Genomic DNA, 26,495 nt, shown 5'->3' on the forward strand with positions numbered 1-26,495 from the left:
GAAGGGAGTAATATGGGTACTGAAGAAACTAATTTTGATCGTGGCTACATAAAAAAGAAATTAGAACATGGACTTACACGAATATGGCAGGTTTGGGTTTTTTAAATTATTTTTTTTACAAAAACAATAAAAAGTTTCATGTCTACGTTGTTTTAGAAATTCAGTGTTTGAATTTTCTGTACTTATTTGCGTTCCTATAGAGTAATTCTGTGTTAGTTTTTCTTTGAACTAAATCTATCCTTTAATTTCTATAATTTAGTTCACAGTTATATTTGACTATAAATCTTTTAATTTGAGAATCTCCATTGGATATATACATATATTCCTTTAATACATTTTTGCTTTTAGTGTCCTAGCAAATGTATGCTTTCCTAAATAAATTCCTTTCTTATTGAGATACTGTTTATTTCATTCGTGTTTTCTTTCCTTTTTTATTAATTTTAAGAAAAGGATAACTAAATAGGTGACATATTTGGGCTGAAATCTAGTATAGATGAAAAAAATATTTTCTCAGTCAATGATTTTTGTGCCTTGAGGGCATCTCATGTGTTTATCGGCTGAACGTATCTTCTTTAACTTTTCTTTTGCATAGTAGCATAGTTGTTGTTATCAGATAATTAAATTTGTTAATTTGTTAAAATTTATTATTTCCTAGATAAAAGTGTAATTTCTTTGAAGATAACTCTTTTTTGTTCTTTTTGGACTGCTCTTTTGGATCATATGGTAGTTCTGTTTTTAATTTTTTGAGGAACCTCAATCCTGCTTTCCATGGTGGCCTCACTGATTTACATTCCTACCAATAGTGCACAAGGGTTTCTTTTTTTTTACATCCTCGGCGACACTTGTTACTTCTTGTCTTTTTGATTTTAGCCATTTTAACACTTATAAGGTGATATCTCATTGTGGTTTTGATTTGCATTTCCCTGATGATTAGCGACATTGAGCATCTTTTCATCTGTCTGTTGGCCATCTATATGTCTTCTTTGGAAAAATGTCTGCTCAGGTCCTCTGCCCAATTTTAATTGGATTATTTGGGTTTTATGGTGTTGAGTTGTATAATTTCTTTATATATTTTGGGTATCAACCCCTTAAAATTTTACATGGGCTTACAATATATGAGAATTAAAATGATTTTTTTTTTGGAAAACAGAAATGTTGTGAAGCAAATCTGAAGATGTGTCCTCTTTTATTTTTGGAAGGGGACAACATGCATTTGCAAATATCTTCTCCCATTCAGTAGGTTGCCGTTCCATTTTGTTGATGCTTTCTTTCACCATGTAAAGTTTTTTATTTTGGTCTAGTCCCAATACCTTATTTTTGCTTTTGTTTACTTTGCCTGAGGAGACATATCTATAAAGATGTCGCTAAGGCTAATGTCCAAGAGATTACTGCTTGTGCGTTCTTTTAGGAGTTTTATAGTTTCAGGTCTCACATTTAGGTCTTTAATCCATTTTGAGGACTTTTTTTTTCTTTAAAGATTTTATTTATTAATAGAGAGAGCGAGAGCACAAGTAGGTGGAGGGAGAGGGACAAGCAGACTCTGTGCTGAGCCCAGAGCCCAGTGCCAGGCCCCATCTCAGGACCTGGAGATCATGACCTGAGCTGACATCAGGAGTTGGATGCCTAACTGACTGGTTATCCCACCCAGGTGCCCTTAATTTGAGTTTTTGTGTATGGTTCCTCAAAAAATTAATGAAACTGTGGTGGTCCAGTTTCATTATTTTGCGTGTATAGCTGTCCGGTTTTCCCAGCATCATTTATCGAAGAGACCGTCTTTTCCCCAGTGTATATTCTTGCCTCCCTTATCATAGATTAATTGACCATACAAGGATAGGTTTATTTCTAGGATCTCTCTTCCATTCCATTGATCTATGTGTCTGTTTTTGTGCCAGTACCATACTGTTTTGATTTTGATTTTTTGATTACCATAGCTTTGTAGTATATCTTGAAATCTGGAATTATAATACCTCCAGCTTTGTTGCTTTTTCTCAAGATTGCTTTGGGTATTTGGGGTCTTTTTCATGGTTCCATACAAATTTTAGGATTATTTATTCTAGTTCTGTGAAAAATGCTATTTGCATTTTGATAGGGATTGCATTAAATCTGTAGGTAGCTTTGGGTAGTGTGGACATTTTAACAATATTAGTTCTTCCAGTTCACGAACATGGAGTATCTTACCATTTGTTTGTGTCATCTTCTGTTTTTTTTGTCAGCGTTTCATAGTTTTCAGAGTAAAGGTCATTCACCTTTTTGGGGTTAAGTTTATTCCTAGGTGTTTTATTCCTTTCAGCACAATAGTAAGTGGAATTATTTTCTTTATTTCTTTTTCTGCTACTCTGTTATTAGTTTATAGAAATGCTGCCAATTTCTAGGTATTAATTTTTTGTTTTACAACTTTACTTGAATTCATTTATTATTTCTATTAGTTTTTTGGTCAAGTCTTTCAGGTTTTCTATGTATAATATCCTGTCATCTGCCAGTGACAGTTTAAGCTCTTCCTTACAGATATGGATGCTTCTTCTTTCTTTTTCTTGTCTGGTGTGGCTAGGACATCCGGTACTGTGTTGAATAAAAGTAGCAAGAGTAGCATCTTTGTCTTGTTCCTGATCTTGGAGGAAAAGCTCTTGGTTTTTTTACCATTGAGTATGTTAGCTGTGGGGTTTTCATATATGGCCTTTATTATATATTAAACTACTTTTTAATTTACCATTAATTATGGGTTTGGGCTGACTTTTTTCTGAATATTATGTATACTGGAAAGGAAAATCTCATACTCATTAAATATACATCTCATACTCATTTAGATATACATCTGAGGTCAGATATGAGTTGTTTCTGATTTAATCTCCTGATTTAGTCTCCTATTAATAGACACTAATTGTACATAGTTGAAATTGTAAAATCCATGATAGAATTTCTGGTAATTCTGTGCTTTGAAATATTGACCTGCTATTTTATATAGCTAGTTTCCATTCAGTCTGGCAACTTTATGTCATTCCAGATATAGGAAAATCTGCTAAATATGAGGTTTAGTAAAACCATTCTCACTTAAGCATTTGGCCGGTTAAAGGATGTGATCATGCTTTTGACTATAGATTATTGTGTTGTAGATTTCAAGGCTTTAGAATATCTTCATCTCCACCACTCCCAAGTCTCCTTTGCCCCCCACCCAGTTCTCAATAGTTCTAAAATAGAATTTTACATACTTTAGGAACTCATTGAGTATTAATTGAAATTATAAGGCTTAATTCAATTGAAAAAAGCAGAAGCTCTGAAAAACAAATGTTTTTGATAACACATTCAGCAGGCAAAACCTGACCTGATTTGAATTCATTCAGCAGCAGAACCAGACCTGTATTGTCATTAAGCTTTTTTGTAGTATTTATTTATCTCATTAAAGTGAACATTTATATGTTGCAGGAATATTAATGTGTTTTGTTTTGGGATATGCCTTAGACCCCATTGGGGGTATTAAATGTGTATGCTATATGTGCCATAATACATTTCTAACATCTGAAATCTTGAAATCCAAAGCACAAGTTAGCATGTGACAATTTATATACATTTATTATACATTTATTATAGAGATAATGAAAAATGGAAAGCATAAGAAGATACTTAACTTTCTTAACATAAAAATAAACTCAAAATCAGAATGACTGTGATTTTTGATATGAACATTTTTAGAATATTTTCCATGCATTTTGACTCAAATAGAAAATCTGTAAGAAAAAAGGTTGTATCACTTGTACCGTTTGGCGGACACTGTGGATTTAAGAACATGGTGGTGAACCCATTGGTACTTGACCTTATGGAGCTTACAAATCTAACTATGTGAAAGTCTCGATCTTCCAAGATTTTCATTTTCATCTTTATATATTTGATATGTAAGAAATTATTCATATTACTCTTACGCTTCTTATTTCTTTTTACTGTAGAGCATTGGGGTTGCAATATATCTACTTTTTGCGAATTTGGGATTTTCTTTATATCCTAGAATGCCACCCACTTTAAAAATTTTTGCTTGAGCATTTGGAAAACAACCGTGTATTTCTTCTTTGTGGTAGGAGTTAAGTTCTATGTGTATATTAAAGCAAGCTTATAATTAATTGCATTATTCTAATCTATATCTTTATTTTTTCTTTGTTTCCTTGGCCTTTGTAATTCTGTGGGAGGAGTTTTAATCTTCCAGAAGGATTGTAATTTTGTCAGGTTTTTGTTTTATTTCTAACGTTAGCTTTTGCTTTTTATACTTGGATGCTATGTTGATTGATGCTGCAATGCTAATAACTACTTTACCTACCTTCTTTGTATGTAATTCCCTTCATTAATTTAAAAAAATATATAGTTCTTTTGTCCTGAGGCATTTTGCCGTGAATTCTAGTTTGCTTTATTATTACCATTGCTGTATTTATTTTGTTCATATATTTTCCTTTGAGTGTCCCTTTATTTTAAATGCTTTTGGATCATGTTTTAGTTGTGTCTTCTATAACGTAAAAGAAATATTTTTTTGAGAGAGAAACTTTATCTTTTAATTGGGCAATTCAATTTGTTCATATTTTTGTTAGTGTTTTAATTCATAGTTCTTTAATTATTAGAGAAGCTGAACATTTAAAAATCATTAATTATTGATTTGTGAATTATTTGCTCATGTTTTTTACTTATAGGTGATTTATGTGATAATGATTTATATGATAATGGGTAATCTTTTGTATGTCATTTGTCTGTCTTTTTTCACTTAACTATATTTTCAATGTGCAGATGGTCAGCATTTTTATGAGGTCAAACCATTGACCTTTATCCTTTGTGACTTATGCTACATTTCTTCTTTTTTTAAAGTTAAAAATTCCTTAATTTTTTATTCCTGGTACCGCTACCACAATTTACAGGGCTACCTACCTGATGTAATGAAAAGAGAAAGACAAAGCTGTACAAGATGAAAGACCCCGGGAATGTACATCTAATTGACACTACATTGCATTAATCAATAGCTGTGGCTATGGCCATCCTAAACAAGCAGGCTTTCCTGTTTAAGCTGCAGTAACTTTTCTGACTGTGGATCATTGTTCCTTCTGTGGCAGATTTTTACAGTTCCTCTAATGCATTTGGGACGACTGTCTCAAAGTAACCTGCAGCTTTCCTGACAACTCCTTGCTCTCTCTCCTGCTAAGATCTGTAGCCCTTTTCTTCTGAATTATTTTAGAACCCGCTGCTACCATATCCACCACTTCCACCACCAGATCCAAAACCACCACCATAGGGACTGCCCAAGCTTCTTCCACCAAAACTGTCCCCCTTCATGGGTCCATAATTTGATTGCTGTTGTCCACTAAAATTTCCAAAATCATTGTGGTTCCTACCACCACCATAGTTACCTCCAAAATTTCCTTCTTCATTGTAACCATCGATCCTATCCTCTACCACTGCCACCGTATCCACCTCCTTACTGTCCATATCCTGGTCTAGCACCACCATCGCCTTCTCTACTACTATAACCACCACCATAGTTGCCACCATCAATTCCAAATCCATTATATCTACTACCATCACCTCCTCCATAACTACCTCTGCTGCCACCACCTCTACCACCATAGCTACCTCTTCTAAAGAAGTTTCCACCACAACCCATAAAGTTGCCAGAGCCACCTCCATGATGTCTTGTGGTCCAGCAGACGGCCTTTTTTTTTTAGAAAGGGTCTTTTTCACTTCACAGTTATGCCCATTAATAGTGTGGTATTTCTGAACAAGAATTTGATCAACTCTATCATGATCATCAAAAGTTACAAAAGCAAATCCTCTCTTTTTTCCACTCTGCCTGTCTTCCATAATTTCTTTGGTTTCAGTCCTGCCATACATTTCAAAATAGTCTCTCAAATTATATTCTTCTGTATCTTCTGTAATGCCACCAATGAAAATTTTCTTCACTGTGAGATGGGTGCCAAGCTTTACAAAATCATCTCTAGAAATAGCTCTCTTTGATTCTGGTGCAGGCCCATCAACCATGTGTGGTCAAGCACAGGTTGCTCCATCCACCTCTTCAACACAAACATAAGTCATAAAACCAAAACCCCTGGAACATTTTGTTTGGGGATTTCTCATCACCACATACTCCGTAAGTGTTCCCCAGTTTTCAGAATGTTCTTTTAAACTGTCATGTGTAGGTTCAAAGCTCAGACCACCAAAAAAACTGTTTTCTTGACTGCTCTGGTTCCTTTGGATCTTGGTCCTCCTTCCACAGCGGCAGTGGTGATGGCGATGGGGGAGGGTCGGGCTGGGGGCGGACTGGGCAGCAGTGTTACCTCTGTTTTGAGACCAGACTTGCCTCTTCCAACTTGAGTTCAATTATCTGTGCTACATTTATTCTTAAAATGCTTTTTCCTATGTAAAGCCAACATTCATCTGGTAATATAGATATTTATCTAAACTTTATATTAATTGCTATATCCCTAATACCTGGAATATTGCCTAGAACACTGAATAAGTACTCAGAAAATATTTTTGCTTTATTGGATTAATTTTTAATCTTTTGCAAACATACGAAAACAGTTATCTAATCCATTTATATGTCTTTTGGTATGGGATATAAAGAGAGAGAGGAGTTTCTCCCCCCCAAATCTAGTTGATTTTTCCTCTACTACTTTCTGAATAATCTTTTTCTTTGTGTCTTTATGTGTGATGCCTCTTCATAGCAAGGTCTAGTGGAGTGAGGAGACTCTGAAGGTAGAGAGACCAGGATTCAAGTCTTAGCCTTGTCATTCACGGGGCATGTGAATTTAGGCAATTACTTGACTTGTGTTCGGTTTTTCTTCTCTTAGAAGGTTAATAAATGCCTGTTCAACAGAGCTGCTTTAGGATTAAAGATAATATGTAAAGTTCTTAGTATAATGCTGATAAAAAGTAAACAATCAGCAAACAGTAGTTTTTACTGTTGTTTATTAAACTGTTGTATATATATTAGCATGATTTCTGAGTTGTTTGTCCTGTTTTCTTGATTCTTTGGGCATTGGTAGTACTCTTTTTTAAAAAGTAGTTTTTAATAAATTTAGTACAGTTAGGACAAGTCCTTCAACGTCATTTACAACTTTTACTCCATCTCTTCAAAGCTTTATATTTTAAAAAGAGGTTTTTTATTCAGGGTTGTTTCTTATTTCTGGTGAATTTTAGAATGATTGTTCATAGGAAAAGTTTTTTTTGTGATTTTGGTTAGAATTTCACTGAGCCGCTACATTAATTTGGAAAAGTTGACGTCTTCACACTCACTCAGTCCCTTGACTCTCATTTTATTGACATTTCTTTTGTATCCTGTTAGAGTTATTAGCTTTTTCTTACAGGTGTAATGTTGCCTATTAAAGTTATTCCTAAGTATATTATATTTCTAATATTTATTTTAAATGGAGTCTCATTTTAAGATACTATAGCAGAAATACACGAAAACTTAATTTTTATGTATTGCACATAATCATGTAGTTATCTTATTCTAATTATTTTTGAATTGATGATTCTAATTATTTTTGAATTGATTATTTTGGGGTTTCTAGCCTACCAAGCCACACATAAATGATGATGACTTTTATTGTCATATCCAAGACAAGGATATAATTTTTATCTCGCATATGTGTATGTATTAATAGTGATGATTGTCACCATTACTATTTTTATATCTATTGTTTATGGAATTTTCTTTGTGCTATCACTGTAAGAATATTGATTATTGGACTATATATTCTTAAGAATGTATTCCTGTCTCATTTTAATGTGTAACTATAGAATAAATGGTTCTGGGAACTTATAATCTATATTTTGGGTTTACTTGAAATATTTTTTTGTTTTGTTTTGCAGGATGTTCAGCTAAAAGTAAAAACCTACTTGCTTGGAACAGATTTGTCTATATTTAAATATGATGATTTCATCTTTGTTTTGGATATAATCAGCAGGTACTGTGTGAGATCTTATTTTATTCTTTAGTTTGAGTCATTCAACGATGATAATCAAAGAAATCATGAATCAGTGAGTTATGTATAACTTTTTCATGGAAATGAAGACAATTGAACATTAATTTCTGCTGGAGGTGTTGTGAGTGTGTTTAAATATTTCTGCCCTTTGGGTGTCTGTAAACCATAATGAATTTGTAAATGTTAGAATTTCTTCGAACATCCATTTTTATGGTTTGTTATCTTTGAAGAAAGATGACCTGGACTACTTTTGTTCTGTAATAAGGATCTTGCTGAACTTTATATAAATCTTTTTATCCAACTAGGTTGATGCAAGTTGGAGAAGAATTTTGTGGTAGCAAATCTGAAGTTTTGCAAGAGTCCATTAGAAAACAGAGTGTCAATTATTTTAAGAACTACCATAGGTAAGAACTGTCATAAAATATGAATAGACTTATTTAGGTAATAAGAATACTTTGTCTAATGCTTAAACCTTATAGCATTAATTGGTTTAAAACAATTACTTTCGAATTTGAAAGAATTTGTCCTTTGTAGCTCTTTTTGCAATGGTTAAGGACTTTTTTTTTTGCCAAAAATGTCATAAAATACTCTCATTACTTAATATTTATTGTAAATTTTAATAGATTGTCCTGAGAGATTCAAAATGTTGAACTAAATATTGAACCAAGTTCTTTATGGGTGAAAGATGATGATTATGTTGGAGTTCACCAAAAGATTTTGGCCACTATCCTATATCCGCATATATGGTGAGAGCTAGTAAGGAAGTTAAAGTAGAGGCAGCACTCAGTGAGGGGTTACTTGAAAGCATCTGCGTTTTAGGAGTAAGAAGGCTTCTAAAGAAGACGATATGATATTCAGAATCTAGCTACAAAGTTAAGATTTTGTATTACATTGCAAAACAGTTACTACTGACTTTAGAAAGGGTGATCAGGAATGGTTTTGGGAATGGAGGAAGGTGGGAAAGAGTGTTTAATTAGCAATGTGATTGTATGCTTAAAGCCTCATTAAATTGAGAGAGCTGTTTATTAGACCTTTCCTGGTATAAGGTGGAGAATATCCTATATCCCTTATATATATTTCATCATTTGAATTGTTATATCTTTTTATTCTACATTTTTATTTTTTTTAAATTAAGTTTTGATTTTGTTGTTATTTTGTGCCAGGGAAAGTGAGGATTTTATTTATTTATTTTCATTTATTTTTATTTTTTTAAGATTTTATTTTATTAATTTTTTTTCTTTCTCAGTGATTTTTATTTTTATTTATTTATTTATTTTATTATGTTCAATTCTGCTTTTCCTTCTTGTTCAGAGTCAGTACCTGGTCACAGTGATAGGTGCCATGTCAGAAGAGAGATTACTAGACATCAAACCAATGATTAATTAATTATTAAATATATTTAAGTACAAGTGTTCTTTGTTATTGTGAACTATTAAATATGTTTTGAAAGAGATTTAAATTAATCCTGTACCAAAGCAGAGCCTTTGAGTTTTGTAGTTGAATTGAAAAGAATGTCTAGAAGATTAACAAATATTTTTTTCTTAATTGATTAAACCTCAGGAAAACAGTGGTAAGGGGATAGCATGAAACCCTAGCACTGCCTTTATTTGTATACTTTTTTTCCTGTTAAAGCTTAAGCCCTGCTGAAACAGATGGCCTGGCTCGTACACATTGCTGTACAAAAGGGGGAGTTTTAAAATCATAAATGGGAAAAGATAAGGAACTCTGAAGGAGCCAGAAGCCTCACTTACCTGTCAGAATGAAAGCATGACAGATGTCCATTTCCCAAAGAGTACTTTTAGTCAGTAAGACAAATGGGAAACCTTGTGGTGTTCCTAGTGACTGCATGACGTGTGTGATGAAAAAAACCAACCCATTCTACGTTCTACTTTACTTATTATCAAAAGGTGTCTGTCATCTATGGCAGCCAGGTCTGAGCATTTCTAGACTATGACCATGATGGAGATTCCTCACCAAAGTTTACCTTGATGAAATTAGAGACTATAGAAATGAATTATTAAATGTTTCCAAAACACTCATCGTTTTAATGGACTTCTCTTAGAAATATGTGTGAAATTTGTTTCCCATTGAAGAGACTGTACAGTACTTTTAGAAGGAGAGCTGGACTGGGAGATCGTAGGCTTGGGTTCTTATTCCACTTTTGGTGCTTGCCAGCTCTCAGACACGGGACAAATCATTTACCTCTCTGGCTGGTGGTTCTATCAGCTGTGAAATGGGGTAAGTGGGGTGGCTAAACGAAAAGGTCTCCATAAGTGTTGCCTGTAGATCTTGCCTTTTTGTTGCTGTGTTGTATATTGGAATATTGGAATAGGTTAAAAAGTGAAGATTTAACTTTTCTAAAAGTATTCTTCTCTATCCCCAGTATCAAAACGAGTCCAGCTTATATACTGGCTATGGTCACTATCTCGCCAACAGCTGCTATTTGGAAAATTACAATAAAAATAATTTGGTAAAGTTAGTGCCAACCATTAATGTGTTCTGAAATAAATCTTTGTCTTTATAAAGCAAGATAAACTTAACAGGTGGTTTAGAAATGACAAACAGGTGGCATCATTTCTAAGAGGTGGTAAAGCTAGTCACATCACATTAATGTGATGAAAGTCATCACATTAGCTGGGGATGAATCTAAATCTGTTAAATTCCAATTTAATATCTTCTTCACCAAATCATACTACATAAATATTTAAAAGCAGTATGAAATATAGATCAAATGGGTTTTAATTTTGTTAATAAAAGTGTTAAAATATGCTTATAATTTGTTTCATGATGCTGTACTGCCAAATAGAGCTCCTGAGAGTCAAGAAATGTTTAGACCAAATTATTGTAACTTAGAGTCCACTTAGGCTATGGGTTTAAAGATAGCGGCATAGTTAAAAGGTGGAAATAGAAGCATTTTACTCTTTGGGTGGAACATTTATTTATATAAAGTGTACTCATGTTGCTTGTGTTAGTTGTATGAAAGTCTGTATGCCATTATCTTTTTCTAGGACAAAATTAGACAAAATAGACAAATTCCTTTATGTTCAGTGCTGAGTTTGTATACATCCAACGCTATCATTCTTCTGCCAAATGTTGCAGAAGCCCCCAAAGCACAAATTATATGATTTAAACAGTAATGACATAGAAATTATGTAGAATATGTAATTGCCAGAAATTCTATTTAACAAGTGGACTTTAACTTGTAATTACTCTAATGATCAAATCTTATAAAATATTTTCGAGGATCCTAAAGGTACGCAACTGGTGTTAAAAGAGAGGAGAGGTCCCGTGTCCTTTTAGGGAGGAAAACTTTCCCATTGCCTGAGTGGGAAATGTGTGTTTAAATGGGTGTCTCTAACATCAAGTTTAAAGATGTGTGTTTCTAGGATCAAGTTTATTATGTATATACTTCTCTTTGTTTTCTGTCTGGACCAAGTGATTTAATCTTTTTTGTTTTTTTGAGTACTGGACCTTATATCTTCTAGAAGTCACTTGCTTTTTCTCCCCCCATATATTCTCTGCTAAGTACGTGCTTTTGGTTAAGGTTTCAGAGAGGGCAGTAAATAAGTGATCCGTAGTTTTAGTTTTTTTATGATAGATCTGAGATTTTTTTTTAAGGAAATAATATAACAAATGTAAGGGTTTAAATTTATAAATATCCAACTTATGTTTTAACTTCTATTGTTGTGTAACAAATTATCCTGAAACTTAAGGGTTTAAAACCATCATTTTATCACTATTTCATGTAATCGGGAATTTAGGAAGAGATGAACTGAATGAATCTTCTGCTCCTTAGAGGATTGGCTAAGGTGACTGAGTAGCACTCAGCTAATGGTAGGGTTTGTCTAGAGGATCCAGGATGGCTTTGCTCGCACCTTGGTGGAGATGTGGCTAGAAGGAGGTACACAGCTGAATTTGTTAGCCAGAGTGCCTGCATGTGGTCTTTCCAGTATGATGATCTCAGGGTGGTTGGACTTCTCTTATTGGTACCTGGCTTCCCACAGCACTAGTTTTCCAAAAGACCCAGCCTTTTCCGATGTAGGTTTAGAAGTCATGCAGTCCTTCCACCATATTCCATTGAATACAAGCATGTCATGAGGCTACCCAGATTCAAGAGGAGGAAAATTTGATGGGGGGAGTGGTAAGATCATGTTGTATGAGATAATGTGCGTGGGATAGGAGATAATTGTCACAACTCTTTTTGCTATATTCCTTGGGAAAATAGGAGAAATATTTTTAGAAAACAAATGTTCTTGGACTTGGTGGTAATGGTACCAATAAATTATCTTTAATATTTTTTTATATTTTTTAAAATAATATTTTAGATTATTTAAAAGTAAAAATGTTTACATCTCTCAACTATACAATAGGGCTTAAATTTTGGAGTTAAAATGAGAACAAAGTCTTATGGTATCTATCTGATGTCAGACTAACTTCCTCTGCCATAGTTTATAATAGTACCACTCTTAAACTCCTTTTAGTTTATACTGTTGTTATTGATTTCCACTTTTCTTCCTGCTGATGAAGTGTTTGGGCCAGTGTGGTAGTATCAGTGGCCTTGGGTTCCTACCTCTGTACTACTTACTAGCTTTACCACCTCTGTAATTTGGTTTTCTTATTTCTCTGAGCATCAAGTTCCTTCTCTTTAAATGTGACAGGCTTGTAGTGGAATCTTTACCTTCCTTGAAGTGTTTGATTTTATCATTTGTTTTTAGAACCTGACTTTTATTGCAGCAAGTCTTTTATCAGGTTAATTAAAAGATCTGGATTTCACACAGTTCCAATTGGTAGATTTTTTTTCCCTTTAATTAGTAGGTCAGCATATTTGAGATGCCTCTTAGATTGGTTATTGTCTTCTTTACTATATTTGCTCTTTAAAATCTTTTAAATTTTATTTTAATTGTACCTATTCTTTTGTACACCACAGGAGCTTCTTTGTAGCCTATTTGTAGCTTGTTTTTTAAAGACATAGGGGGCACCTGAACTGCTTAAATAGTAAAACTAGGATTGCTTTTCACATAATATGTCAGCATTCATTTCTGTTATTCAGCATCTGATTGCAGTTTGTAGTTTATGTACTCACTGCTTTTTCATCGTAACTGTTATTCTTTATGTGTATTAATAGAGTCAAATAGAAGAAAAAAGTAAAATGCAAATCTTCCAATTTGTGTAAAAATGTTCTTGGGCAAAGAGATGTAAAGGAAGTTTTCCATGGCTTTAAAAATCAATTTGGATAATATTAACCAATTTATCATTCACAGTCACAAAATAAGTCGATTTTTGCCTTTGACTATATTTTTCAACAGTGGTGCAATAAAAATAACAGGATTTGGAAATCAGGGCCCCTCTGCTGTCTACTAGTCGTGACCTTGTGACCCTTCACTAGTGGATTGATGTTGCCTAAGGCCCTCTGTGGCCGTATTTTTAAAACAAGCCTGCCTTTATTGCAGACAATTTAGTTAGGGGAATGAGAAGATTATTAAGATTTTTTTTTCTTTTGAAAAAATATATTAAAGTGTTATATAAAACGTACACACATCTTAATGTACAATTCCATAACTTTTTACATATATGTATACCACATAAACCACCCAGGTTAAGATACAGAATTTTTCCACTACCCTGGAAGGATCTGTTGTGTCCTTTCTCATTCAAAACCATCCTTAGAGATAACTGCTATTTTGACTTCTATCACTACTGATTAGTCTTGCCTGTTTTTAGTATTGTATAAATATTTTTTATGCCCTTCTGAATTGTTTTGCTTTTTATTTAAAGTTTCCAGATGTTTCTTGCACATACACATACCTGTATACATATACAGATATATGCCTGTTTAAGTTGATTTAGTATGTTGACCTGAAATTCCTGTGATCTGGTGGTTAAAGCATTTTATTAAACCTAATAGTTGGGAGATTCTTTTGAATTTTCTATGTATACAGTTATACCATTTGTGAATAATGATGGTTTTATATATTCATTTCTAATCTTTGTACTTACTCTTTAGGACCTCTGGTACAATTTTGAATAGAACTGGTGACAAGGCGTGGTCTTTATTGTGCAGTGCTTGGTCATTAGGTATGATATCTGTGGTAGGCTTTTATAGATACTTCACGTCAGAGTAAAGACATTCCTAAGAGACAAAGTATACTTTAAGTCAAGAAGTATTGCTAAAAATAAAGAGAATACTTTCGTAATGATAAGACAGTGTTCACTAGGAAGATATAACAATCCTAAATTTGTATGCCTGTACTGACATAACTCCAAAACGTATAAAGCAAGATATTCAGATTAAAAGGAGGAAGAGACAGTTCTATAATGATAGATTTTTTTGTATGCCACTTTTAGTGATTGATTGATAAAGGAAGCAGAAAAAAATCACTGAGGATATGTGTTCAACTAACATATTTAATAATATTTGCTTCTTTTGTATGTGCGTGTGTGTGTGTGTCTGTGCATGTGTGAGAGACACAACAGTTGCAGAGTACATATTTTTTTCAAGAGCACACAGGAAGTTTATCAAAATTGATCATCCACTGTGCCATAAAGCAAGTTCTTTAAAAATGTCAAAGGATTGAAGTCATAGAGCTTACATTCTCTGACCACAGTGAAATTAAACTAGAAATAAATAACAGAGATAACATGAAAATGCACCAGTGTTTGGAAATTAAACAATCTATTTCCAGTGGTCAAAGAAGAAATCATATTGGGAATTAGAAAATCTTTTTAAATGAATAATAAAACCATGGCATCAAAATTACGGGATTCAAAGCAGAGGGGAAAATTTTTAGCTGTAAGTGCATTTTTTGGAAAAGAAGAAAGTTTGAAAATCAGTGCCCTAACCTTCCATTTCAAGAAGTTACAAAAATGACAGCAAATTAAACAAAAGGAAACAGAAGGAGGAAAATTACAGAGCAGAAATCAATGAAATAGAATGCAAATGTATAATAGAATTCTATAAACTACTAGCAAGGCTGAGCAAAACAAACAAACAAACAAACAATATCAGAAGTTGATCTATAGATCCTAGACATTAAAAATGTGATAGTGTGTCAACTATACTTCAATTTAAAAAAAGAATACAGTGAATGTGTAGTGATATAGATACATAATAAAATGGTAGGAACACCTTTATGCATGTAGATGAACAAATTTCTTATAAAACCAAACTTAATAAGCAGACAAAATAAAATTGAGAATATCTGATAGACATGTGTCTTTTAAAGAAATTGAATCTGTACTTTTTAAAAAAACACTTCCATCTCTAGGCCTTTAAGGAAGAAATATCAACACCAACTCTTTCAGAGAGTAGACAAAGAGGGAATTCTTCATAACTTATTTTATGAAGGCAGCATAACACTGATACCAAAACATAACAAGGACATTACAAAAAAGAAAAATTAAAGGGGAATATCTCATAAGAACATAGATGTAAATTTTCTATACAAATATTAGCAAATCACATTCAGTGCTATCTAAAAAGAATAATGACCTCACAAACAGGTAATGTTATAGGAGTACAAGTTTGGCTAAATATTTAAAGTTAATTTAATTTACTAATTAACAGAATATAGGAAAAATCCTGTAAGAATCATCATAGTAGATGAAGAAAAAATTTTGATAAAAAAAATTCCACCCTATTTCATAATTGTAAGAAATCATGCTTGTGTATAATTTTTACTTTCAGTCTAATTATGGCCTTATATTTAAAGTGTGTCTCTTTTAAACAGCATATAGATAATCTTGTTTTGTTTTGTTGTTGTTGTTTTTAAATCCAGTCTGATAATTTTTGTATATTGTTTGAACTGTTTTTTTTTTCCTATTTCCATTTAACGTATTTATTGGTATAGTTGGGCTTAAATCCATCATATTGCTGTTTTATATCTAAGAGTGTTATTCTTTTTCCATTTATATTTTGTCTTCCTGTCTTTTGGATTGATGATGCATATTTTTTATTTTAATGCTATTTTGTTTCTCACTTAGCTTTTTAAAAATAGAGTCTTGTAGTGGTTACTGTCTTTTCAATATACACTCCTGTTCTGTTACAGTCAACTGTAGGTTAGTATACTTCCAGAATAGTGCAAGAACTAACTTTGTAACTGCATTTATCTTTTCTTACCCTTTTAGTGTTTTTATATGTTTTTATCATATACTTTTACTTTCTATCTTGTTTCCTGTATACTCTTTATGCAGAGGGTTGGCTAAGCAGCTTTTGTCTGTGAGTTGGTACCTTTTTTCACTGTAATAGTTTTATATTATTATGTAATAAATTGACATGAGCTTAACAGCTTAAAACAACATCCATTTATTTATGTCACAGTTCTGAGGTCAGAAGTCTGGATCAGCTTGTTTAGGTGCTGAGCTTTTCGGTGTTTCAAAGGGCCAAAATCAAAGGATCAGCAGGGCTGGGCTCTGATCTGAAGGCTTTGAGGAAGAATCCACATCTGAGCACATTCAGGATGTTGGCAGAATTCAGTTTCTTGTGGTTTTAGGACTGAGATCCCTATTTTCATGGTGGCTATCAGCTAGGGAACATTCTCACTTCTGGAAGCTGTTCTCCAGTCCTTGTGCGCAACCATTTCCATCTTAAAAGCCAATAATGGCACATGGAGTTTTCTTATTGAGAGCTTTGACACAGACAGGGGGATTTGACACAGATACATGGGAGAAAATATTGTGAAGACTGGCAGAGATTGGAGTGCTGAGGCCACAGGCCACAGAATGGTCGTAACTGCCATAAGCTGAAAGAGGCAAGGGACAGATTGGTAGATGATGTGCAGAGCTTCTGGAGAGACTGTAGCCCTGCTGGCACCTTGACTTCGACCTAGTGATACTGGTTTTAGACTCTGGCCTCCAGAACTATAAGAGAATAAATTTCTGTTGTTTTAAGTCACTGTTTCTGGGGGTTTGCTACAGCAGCCACAGGAGACCAATACAAAGTGGAATTGCTGGTAGCTCTACGTTTAACAATTTGAGGACTACCAAACTGTTTTCCAAAGTGTTTCTGTCATTTTAAATTTCCATCAGCATTATATAAGGACTCTAATTTCTCCAAATCTTTACTGGCACCTGTTAATTGTCTGTCTCTGATTATAGCTATCCTAGTAGGTCTGAAGTGATGTCTCATTATGTTTTTGACTTATATTTCCCTAATGACTAATGATATTCAGCATCTTTTTATATGCTTATTGGTCATTTGTATATCTTTGCAAAAATGTCTATTTAAAGCCTTTGCCCATTTTTCAGTTGGGTTGTTTGTCTTTTTATTGCTGAATTGTAAGAGTTGTAAACTTTTACAGTTTTAGTTCTTACATTAGGTCTGTGGTCCATTTTAGTTAATTTTTGTATATGATGTGAGATCTGGGCATAATCACTTTTAGGATAATCTCTGCCATTACCTCTTCAAAACTGCTTCCATTCATTCTGTCTTCTCCATTCAGTTGTGTGCATACTAGGTGTTTTGACTGTGTCTCATGTATCTTTTATGAGCTTTTCTGTCGCTTCCATTTTTGTTTTCAATTCGTGCTTCAGTTTGGATGATTTCTATTGATCTGTCTTGAGTTCATTAATCCTGTCTTCTGCTTAACCAAGTTTTAGATTTGAGGTAGTTGTATTTTTCAGTTACAGAATGTCTGATTCTGTTTTTGTTTGTTTTTATTATTGCAATTCTTTGAACTTCTCCTTTCTATTTGTACATCTTTTTTCTCTATTTTATTTAACTTAATTATAATAGTTATCTTAAAGTCCCCTTCTGTTAATTCTAATATTTGGTGCAGCTTTTGCTTCTTACAAAGTTACCCATTTATTGCCTCTTTACTTTAGAAATGTGAATTTTAAAAAAATCTAGATTTTGTTTTTAGCAGGTTAGTAATAACAATGAAGCTTTTGCAAGAAGGGGAAAAGTAGGGCAGGCACTGGCCTTTTGTTTTCTGGGTCAACTGGAAGGAAGTAGTTACTTTTCTAGAACTGCCTAGATAATGTACTGATTATTCAGGATAGACAGTAAACCACAATATCATTAAAAAAGAAAGAAGATATCAATGTGATGTAAGTGGTTAGTGCAATGCTGGCTATGTAAGTGCCGTACTTGGTAATTTAATTTGTAAGTGCTGTGTAGAGATAGGCCCTGAGCTAAATATATTTGGAGAGTGATAATTATCTTGATCTTGTGGCTTAGTAAGTATGATTAAGATCTTTGCTATTTAGCATAAAGCATTTATTAGTATTAATGATCTCATAAACTTTGTAAATTGTTTCTCTGTTTTTTGGCATTGATATATGATTAGCTAGGGATATTTTAAGTACGTGAGTCGGGGAGTAGCTTTTAGTTTCATCCCTTAATAAAAATATCATTTCCTGTACATTCATTATTTTTGTAATATAGTAGAGATATTGTGAGGTTAGTAAATATTTGAGAGTTTTTTCTCTTAAAGATGATAAAATATTAAGTAAAAGTAAATGTGTTTGTTGTGTTGGTTTGAATGGATTCTCAAAGTTGATTATGATTATGATAATTCTATAATGTATTTTATTTTCTTAATTCTTGTGTGCAGTGTACTTTTCCTCTAACTTTTTGGAGTGTTTGTTTCCTTTTTTTAAGAACACGGCTTGATGAACTGAGAATGTTTCTAGAGAATGAGACCTGGGAGCTTTGTCCTGTGAAGTCAAATTTCAGCATCTTGCAACTTCATGTAAGTGTCTGTTAGGAACAAATGACTCTGTCTTTTATTTAGTTGTCTTTAAAAAAAAATCCAGATATTAAAAAATCATTTATAAAATCATTAAATTAAAAAATGGCTCCTTTCCTTCCTTGCTTAAAAGTGAGTAATAGCCAGTCTCTTTTATAAGAGTGATCCTTTTATGGATGTCAAAATCTGTCTCTTTTTACAAATTCAGTTTATATACTTCAGGAAAACTCTTTTGCCTAATCTTTTTCTTTTAATTTCAGAAAGAGATCTGCTTTATTTAAATTTTGCAGAAAATTGATCAGTTGTATTTTGATGGTCTTTAATGAAAAAGCTTATAGTCGCAGAATGCTTGTGATTTCTTGTTTGTTTGTCATTTCTCAAAGGAACTAGTAGGCTCTTACTTTATGTTGCAACTCATAAATGTGCCTGTAGTGAGACAATGCCTCAGAAATAAAAGAGGCACTTTAACAAAAAATACTCTTAACTTTTATTAGTTAACTGATTCCTTGAATCCTCACAGAATATGTAATCTGTGAAAATATTAACTGATTCTTTTTCCCTTGGTTGAAACACATTGTAGATAAACACTCCTTGTGTGATAGGTGGTGTCCTACAAATACCAAATGTCAAAACACAATGTATAAACTTAGGTCCCTATATAGAAGGTCCAGTATGTTCAGATTTTGCCTTTGGAAGGAATAGCTTTCTAGAAGCAACTTTCTTATTCTAGATAAATGTAAAGAATACATGATTAAAAGTTTTTAATAGAGATAGTCTTTGTGCTTATATTGTATAGTAGCTTACTTATCCATTCTATTATATTCCTTTCCTAATGTGGAGATATTAAATACAGTGAAACATGTTGATTAATAAATGCTTTAGAGACAGCAAAATTAACATTGATTTTAACATTGTTTTAGAATTCTTTTTTTTAAATATTTATTTATTTATTTTAGAGAGAGAGAGAGAGCTAGCGTGCATGGGGCCTGGGTGGGGGGGCGGGTGGAGAGGCAGAGGGAGAAGGGGAGAGAAACTCAAGCAGACTCCACACTAAGCTTGGACCCTGACCCAGGGCTCAGTCTCACAACCCCAAGATCACAACCTGAGCTGAAACCAAGAATTGGATGTTGGCACCCCAACATTATTTTAGAATTCTTAAGTAAGATGATTCCTTAACATTATTTAGAGTTCTAACATTGATTTTAGGATCCCTATAATAATCTTATTTGAATTTTTATTTAATCATCAAATTACGTATGAGCACATATACTTGGTATAACTATCAAACAATTTCTTACAAGGTACATTTGAAATATTTCCATCCAAGTGAGCATTATCTCCTGTAAAGTAGTTACCTTGAATTTCTAGTTATGCAAGGTGGAGAAAGATCTACTGTACAAGATTTCGCCTATAGTTAACGATACCATATTATGCACTTAACAGTTTTTTAAGAGAGTAGACCCCAGGGCGCCTGGCTGGCTCAGTCATTGGAGTATGCAACTCTTGATCTTGGGGTGGTGGGTTCCAGCCCCATGTTGGATGTGGAGATTACTTAAAAATAAAATCTTTTTTTTTTTTTTTAAAGGGTAAATCCCATGTTAAGTGTTCTAACAACAATTTTAAAAAGTATTGAAAACTATTCACAACTGAGACAGTGTTCTCTTGACACATGTATTCCTATAGATTCGGTTTAAAAAAATCATTAACTTATAGTTCACCCCTTGTTTAGAATCATAAAAATAATGGCATCATTTTTGAGCATTATGATGGATGTGATTTAATGTGTAGCTGCAATTTAAAAATAAACACATCATTTGGAACTTAACAAACGTGTAATTTTTAAGATTATCTTTGACTATGAAAGATTTTAAATTTGAGATTAATATTAAAAAGATTAAAAGGTGTAAGAAAAATGTGTACCAAATTTTTGTGAAAAATCATCAAGAGTTTTGTAATTCAAAGGAACTTTATTTATTTATTTTTAAATATTTTATTTATTTGACAGAGAGAGTACAAGCAGGGGGGAGCTGCAGGCAGAGGGAGAAAGAGAAGCAGGCTCCTCACTATGGGGCTCCATCCCAGAACCCTGAGATCATGACCTTAGCTGAAGGCAGACGGTTAACTGAGCCACCCAGGCGCCCTTCAAAGGAACTTTAGAGATTATTCCATCTCTTCCACTAATGAGCAGTGTGATCTTGAACTTGGCACAGAATCCCTCTGGACTACCTTGGCTTCCTCATCTGGGAACAGCTCTTTGGTTTTAGCATTGTGGTTCTTGTACTAGAGGTTGACTGTCTCCCTTAATTCATGAAGAAATTGAGGCACAGAGAAGCCAGGTGACATTCCTAACATTATATAGGAAATTAGTGGATTAATGGCAGACTTTAGATCTAGAAGACATATCATCTGACCTCAGCATGTGTGTTTGTGTTGTCTACTTCTAGGTGTATGAAGAAAAAGAAATGAAGGTTGATAGACATCAATATAACAAGGAAAGATTCTGATGTGTTTTTACAGAGTACCTTAAATGGTGCAAACATATAATTAATTATTATTAACAGTGATTAATTTTTATTGTGGCCTTTTTATTGCCTAAAACCATATTCTGGTGGGTCTTCTATGCTAAAAATTTTAGATTATTCATATTTAAGTTATTTTCAAAAATTTTCTGTGCAGTTCCATAAACTAAGCCAAAAGTAGCTTGATGCAGATAATAATTTTCAAAGTGATATCAGCAACTGAGTTGTTTTTAGGGAAACCTTTGAGCACATATTTTCAAGTTTGTGCTTTCAGACAACTACCAAGATTTAAAAGTGAATGACCTGAAGAGTCAGGATTAATTTTTTTTTCACTAACTCTACATTTATATTGATGGAATGCTATGTACTTGAATTTTATTGTTGTTGCTAAAAGGTATCTCACTCCTTTTTTTAATGTCTAGGAATTTAAATTCATGGAACAGTCTCGTTCCCCATCAGTTTCACCTAGTAAGCAACCAGCTTCAACATCCTCAAAAACAGTGACCTTGTTTGAGCAGTACTGTAGTGATGGGAATCCATTTGAAATCCAGGCTAACCACAAAGATGAAGAAACAGAAGATGTCCTGGCTTCTAATGGGGTATGTAGTATTCTATTGTGGAACATAAGTGAGATTTTCTTATTGAAAAGTGTTCTACCCAGTGAGCAAGGTAATTAGCTAGATTTATTTATCCATTTACTACCCACCTTCCTACCTATATGCTTATATACCTGTGATACCACTTGTACAGTAACGGCTTTACAGCATGCTTTGTTGAAAATGTCGTTTTGAAAAATACGTTTTGCCTTTACTTTGTTCTCTTATTAGATTGCTCTATGTTCTTAACTAGATTACTAAATCGGGTAGGAGTATAGTTTCTTCACTGCATATTTCTGTGATTTGTTGGATAGATGGATGAGGGAATAGATCATCTGCACTTAGTTCTCAACTCCACTCTTAGGCATCCAGATCATTTTGTTCCATGTCCCTTTATCGGAGAGAGAGTAACGTCTTGCCTGGTTACCCACGAGGGATATTTTTAGGATTTAGAAGTACAATGTTTTAACACTTTGAGCAGCTCAAAAAACATAGTATAAACCACAGGTTGTGTGAGTTAATGGAAAGGATTTGGAGGCAGTTGAATGAGTCACCTTTATTAACTCTGTGGCCCTTGGCAACTTATTTTAACTCTGTGACCCTCAGTTTTCTTATATTTACAATGAGTGAACGTTTACTCCACAGTTATCTGTGTTTTTACAATATTTAATTTGGATAGGTCCTTCTGGTCTTCATGATTTCCAGGGTACCCTGTATGATTTTACTTTAGATTTGATGAAGCTGAAGTGAAAGCTGTTCAGATTTGATGAAAATCTGTTGAATTTGTGTATGTATTTTAGTTTTGGCATTTTCTTTTTTGCTTGGTCAAGATAAAATTTTTAAAAAATTGTCATGAAAGTATATCATTGTCATATTTTATCATGAATTAGAAATTATTTCATAGTAAGCCATATTTACAAATATAATTTAGTGATTCTTAGTGATACTTTGCCTCTCTAAAGTAGACTAAACTGCAAGGGATTTAAAGTCTTTTCAATATTTTTGAAATAATATATCCCTCTGTACTGGTAATTTGCTAATTTAAATCTCATAGCATTCGATTCTCTTTATTCATGCCAGTTGTGTTCTATAAAGTCCCTTTGAACACTGAATTAGCAAATGCAGAACCATTGTTCCTAAGTGAAATACAGGATTAAGTTCCTATGAGCCTTTGATCACAACATTTTCATCAACTGATCATTGTATAACCTTGTTTTATGTGTGTTTTTGCTTGAAGACATCTAAGTTAATATATAGTATTGAACCTTGAACTCACAGCCAATGGCATTAGAATTCTAGCCTGAATGAAGCTTATCTAACACATGTATTTTTGCCATAAGACATATTACAGTCTTGCACTTAGGAACACTAGGTAGAATTTTAGTCCTACACTTGGGAGCCTTTCTAAACAGGGAAACCACCAGCAAAAAGTACAAATATTTTTTTAAATGTGACACTGGACTGTGACAAGGATATTTAAGTAGGAAAGCTGAAGCAAGAAGGTAGAGCGTCACCTTGTTTGCACTCAGCTAGGAATGTGCGTGTTAGATAACTCAAAAGTTGCTCCATACTCTGTACATATCCATGATTGACTGTGAAAGTGTCATGAAATATTAATGTTGGGGTTACAAATAATATTTAGCAAGTATGGAAATTTGCAAATACAGAATCCTCAAGAATAAGGATCTCTTGTACTGTGGAATTATGAAGCTCTTTGTTAAAAACCAGGAGAGCTTGGTTTGTGTGGATCCTGTTTCTGAATGTTATCAAGATCACAGTGTGTACAAGTGGATGAGAATGCCTGGAATGCTCATTTGCAGTTATTAATGTGTGATCTAATCTTTCCAGGTACCGCATAAGTCCTTGAGAGTCAGGGTCCACATCTAACTACGACCTGTCACACTGCTTTAAGCTCTCAAAAAATGGTTTTTGTATTAGGAGACTAACTTCTTTTCACGTCTTCATGACATGGCTCCTCAACTGGCATATGGGATAAAGCTTTGTTATAGAATTGTTCTGAAGATTCAGTGAGAAAATTTATGAAAGCACTTAGCACTTAACATTAGCAAAACACTTAGCCATGATTTAATCATATTAATTTATAATATTAAGCGATAATGCTGCTGCTGCTTTCTTTCCTGTGCATGGACTCCACTGTCCCCTGGCACGGGGCCATGTTGCCATGAAGATGATGACAGAGTTAGGAAGGCAATCTTCCTCTCAAGAGGAAATATGCCATTTTCATCCTTGCTCTCAGTAGTCCCTCAGTGCTCAGTATAATTTTCTAAGGCTCCCTTGGAATTAAATCTCATCATAATGAATTAGGACATTGACATGTGTGTTTTAAGAGTTTATTACACTGAATTAACATTTCAACGGTACCAGAATTGTATACTCAGCCTCTTTACAGTGAATTAGCAAAATGGAAGTAAGTATGATGAAACCACTTGGAGGAAGAGAAGATTTTTTGTTGTTGTTGGGGTTTTTTTGGTCAAATGTACACTCTTTTTCATCTCCGAAAGGCCCAGCACAATGTTTATGTTTGTTTGTTTGTTTTCTTTACATGGAGATTTGATTTTTGGGGGAGACATTTAGAAGCTTTTGTAGGCATAAAATGTTTGTATTTTATTTTCCTTTTTTTCTTTTGAGCTGGTTAAGATGGATGAAGAAGAAGAAAATGGAAAGTTAATATTCTTGATGGCAAAATTAGAAATGAGTTATTAAGAACTTTCTTCCCTAAACTATTTCTTAAAAATTGGATACTCTTATTGTGTTGAAAGACTCCAAGAAAGGTTGGCTGTTCATACTCATTGTTGAATATACTGTGTTTTCTCCAGTATGAATCTGATGAACAAGAAAAAAGTGCCTATCAGGAGTATGACAGTGACAGTGACGTTCCTGAGGAGCTGAAACGAGATTATGTGGATGAGCAAACAGGTGATGCACCTGTGAAAAGGTAATTGTTCTTAGATCGAATGGTATTTCGTATTTTATATTTTGCACTTAAATAAAGGATTTCCTTTAAAGGCTAGGAAAAAAACAAAAATTAAATATTTCTGTAGCTTTTGATGTCATGTGACAGGAGTCAGCATGTTTTAAAATGATTCCTGAAAGGTTGAAAATGTAGTTTTTTGATATTGGGCATAATCAAAGAGCTCTTAATTTAGAGAGCAGTGGTTTTTGCATAAAAACAAACTTGCGATTTATAAAACCAATACTGCCTTTGGAGGCAATTCCTGCTTCGCATAGGTTAGAAAACCTCAAGGAAGAAAGTAGTTACTTGTTTTGTATGTGGAATTCCTGCCTCAATCTAGTAAATACAGAGTCTCCACTCATCTTTCCAAGGCCAATTACATTTACTCTTTGGGCCTCCTGTTAAGGTTCCTTCTGTTGTTTTGTTTCTGTGATAAATTGTCCTCTTCAAAAACTATGATCATTATGTAAGAATTTTTTGTCACCTTCTCCCTGTTAAATGGCCCTTATATGCAAGTGAGTTAATTTCATCACTAAGTATTAGACATTTAGTGACCACAAATATACTTAATTTTTAATGAGAGACTTAAGTACATTTTGCCCTACCTTTTACTCCCAAAGTACCTAGTTAGTACCTATTTAATTTGAAACCCTGATTGATATAATCTCCCTCCTCAAAAATGAGCAACTCATGTGATTGTAGATATTTGAACTGGGAAAAACTGTTTCTATTGGTTTTCATGTATGTGTGATGTTTAAATCCATCTACGGTCCATTATGAACAGAACAGAACTGTTTTGTTGGAGTTCTTCATTGGAAGTTTTGGGTATATTTTGGCTGAAAGAAAAGCTCTAACTTAAATGAACATGTAAGATAGTGTCTGCCAGTATATGTGTATATATTTGCATTTTTGGTAAGGTTATGCAGACAGTTACTCTCCTAAACTGTCATAACTTACCACTAAGAACTATGAATAATATAAACACAAACTGCATTCAACCAATTAGTATCAATTCCTACTTCAAAGTGTCTCTTGAATTTATCAAAATTTCTTGTATTTCACTGCTACCATCTAGATTTATGCAAAAATCATCTCTGTGCCAGATTATTGACTCAGCCACCTTACCTTGGCTTTCTGTCTCCAGTTTTGCCCCCTCCTAATCCCTCTTGGATACAAATTTAGATTTTTTTTTTCTCATATACAAATTTGTTCATGTCATTTTCCTGGTTAAAATTTGCGTTCAGGGTTAGGTTCGTACTCTTTAGATTTGATTGCCTTCAGTGGTCTGGCCTTCCCTTACCTTTTTTCATGTCACTTTTCCCTCAGCCCACTCATTCTCCGTGTGAACTCTTTGTGCTTCTCTCAGTACCCTCGCTTCTACCTCTGACCTTATTATGTATTGTCCCCCTTTTTTTATGTACTTACCATATAACTTCAATTTTTTTCTTTGAACCTGGTGTCGTCCCCAAACCCAGACTCTATCCTCTTCCCTTATACTTTAGATATTAGAGATTCTAAGGAGGGTATTTTTTCATATTTATAAGTCTGAAATCAGGATACTTGGTACATTTGATATATAATCTCCCTGGAACATCTGTTCTTTTTAAAATGACATAGCTTCTTTTAATGGTTGATAATGAATGTCTTAGAATCAAAGAAATACACTATAGTACTTTATTTCTTTGCTTATGAATTTCTCTTCCCCTCTGGACTTGTAAGCTCTATAATTGCTGTATCCCCACCTGACACATGGTAACAGTTTCAGTAAC

At 33.5% G+C, this 26,495-nt stretch overlaps 1 protein-coding gene across 2 annotated transcripts in view; it reads left to right on the plus strand.

The window, feature by feature from the left end:
• Positions 1 to 26,495, plus strand: part of VPS50 (VPS50 subunit of EARP/GARPII complex) — a 122,656-nt gene that overhangs the window by 58,273 nt on the left and 37,888 nt on the right. For both annotated transcript variants that reach the window (XM_026505740.4, XM_044386519.3), the window contains 6 exons: positions 2 to 90; positions 7,840 to 7,934; positions 8,258 to 8,356; positions 18,550 to 18,640; positions 21,579 to 21,755; positions 24,590 to 24,708. In XM_026505740.4, the coding sequence (XP_026361525.1) occupies positions 2 to 90; positions 7,840 to 7,934; positions 8,258 to 8,356; positions 18,550 to 18,640; positions 21,579 to 21,755; positions 24,590 to 24,708 (670 nt within the window). The remainder of the gene's footprint in view (position 1; positions 91 to 7,839; positions 7,935 to 8,257; positions 8,357 to 18,549; positions 18,641 to 21,578; positions 21,756 to 24,589; positions 24,709 to 26,495) is intronic.

Source organism: Ursus arctos, unplaced genomic scaffold (assembly GCF_023065955.2).
Source record: "Ursus arctos isolate Adak ecotype North America unplaced genomic scaffold, UrsArc2.0 scaffold_3, whole genome shotgun sequence".
NCBI lineage: Eukaryota > Metazoa > Chordata > Mammalia > Carnivora > Ursidae > Ursus > Ursus arctos.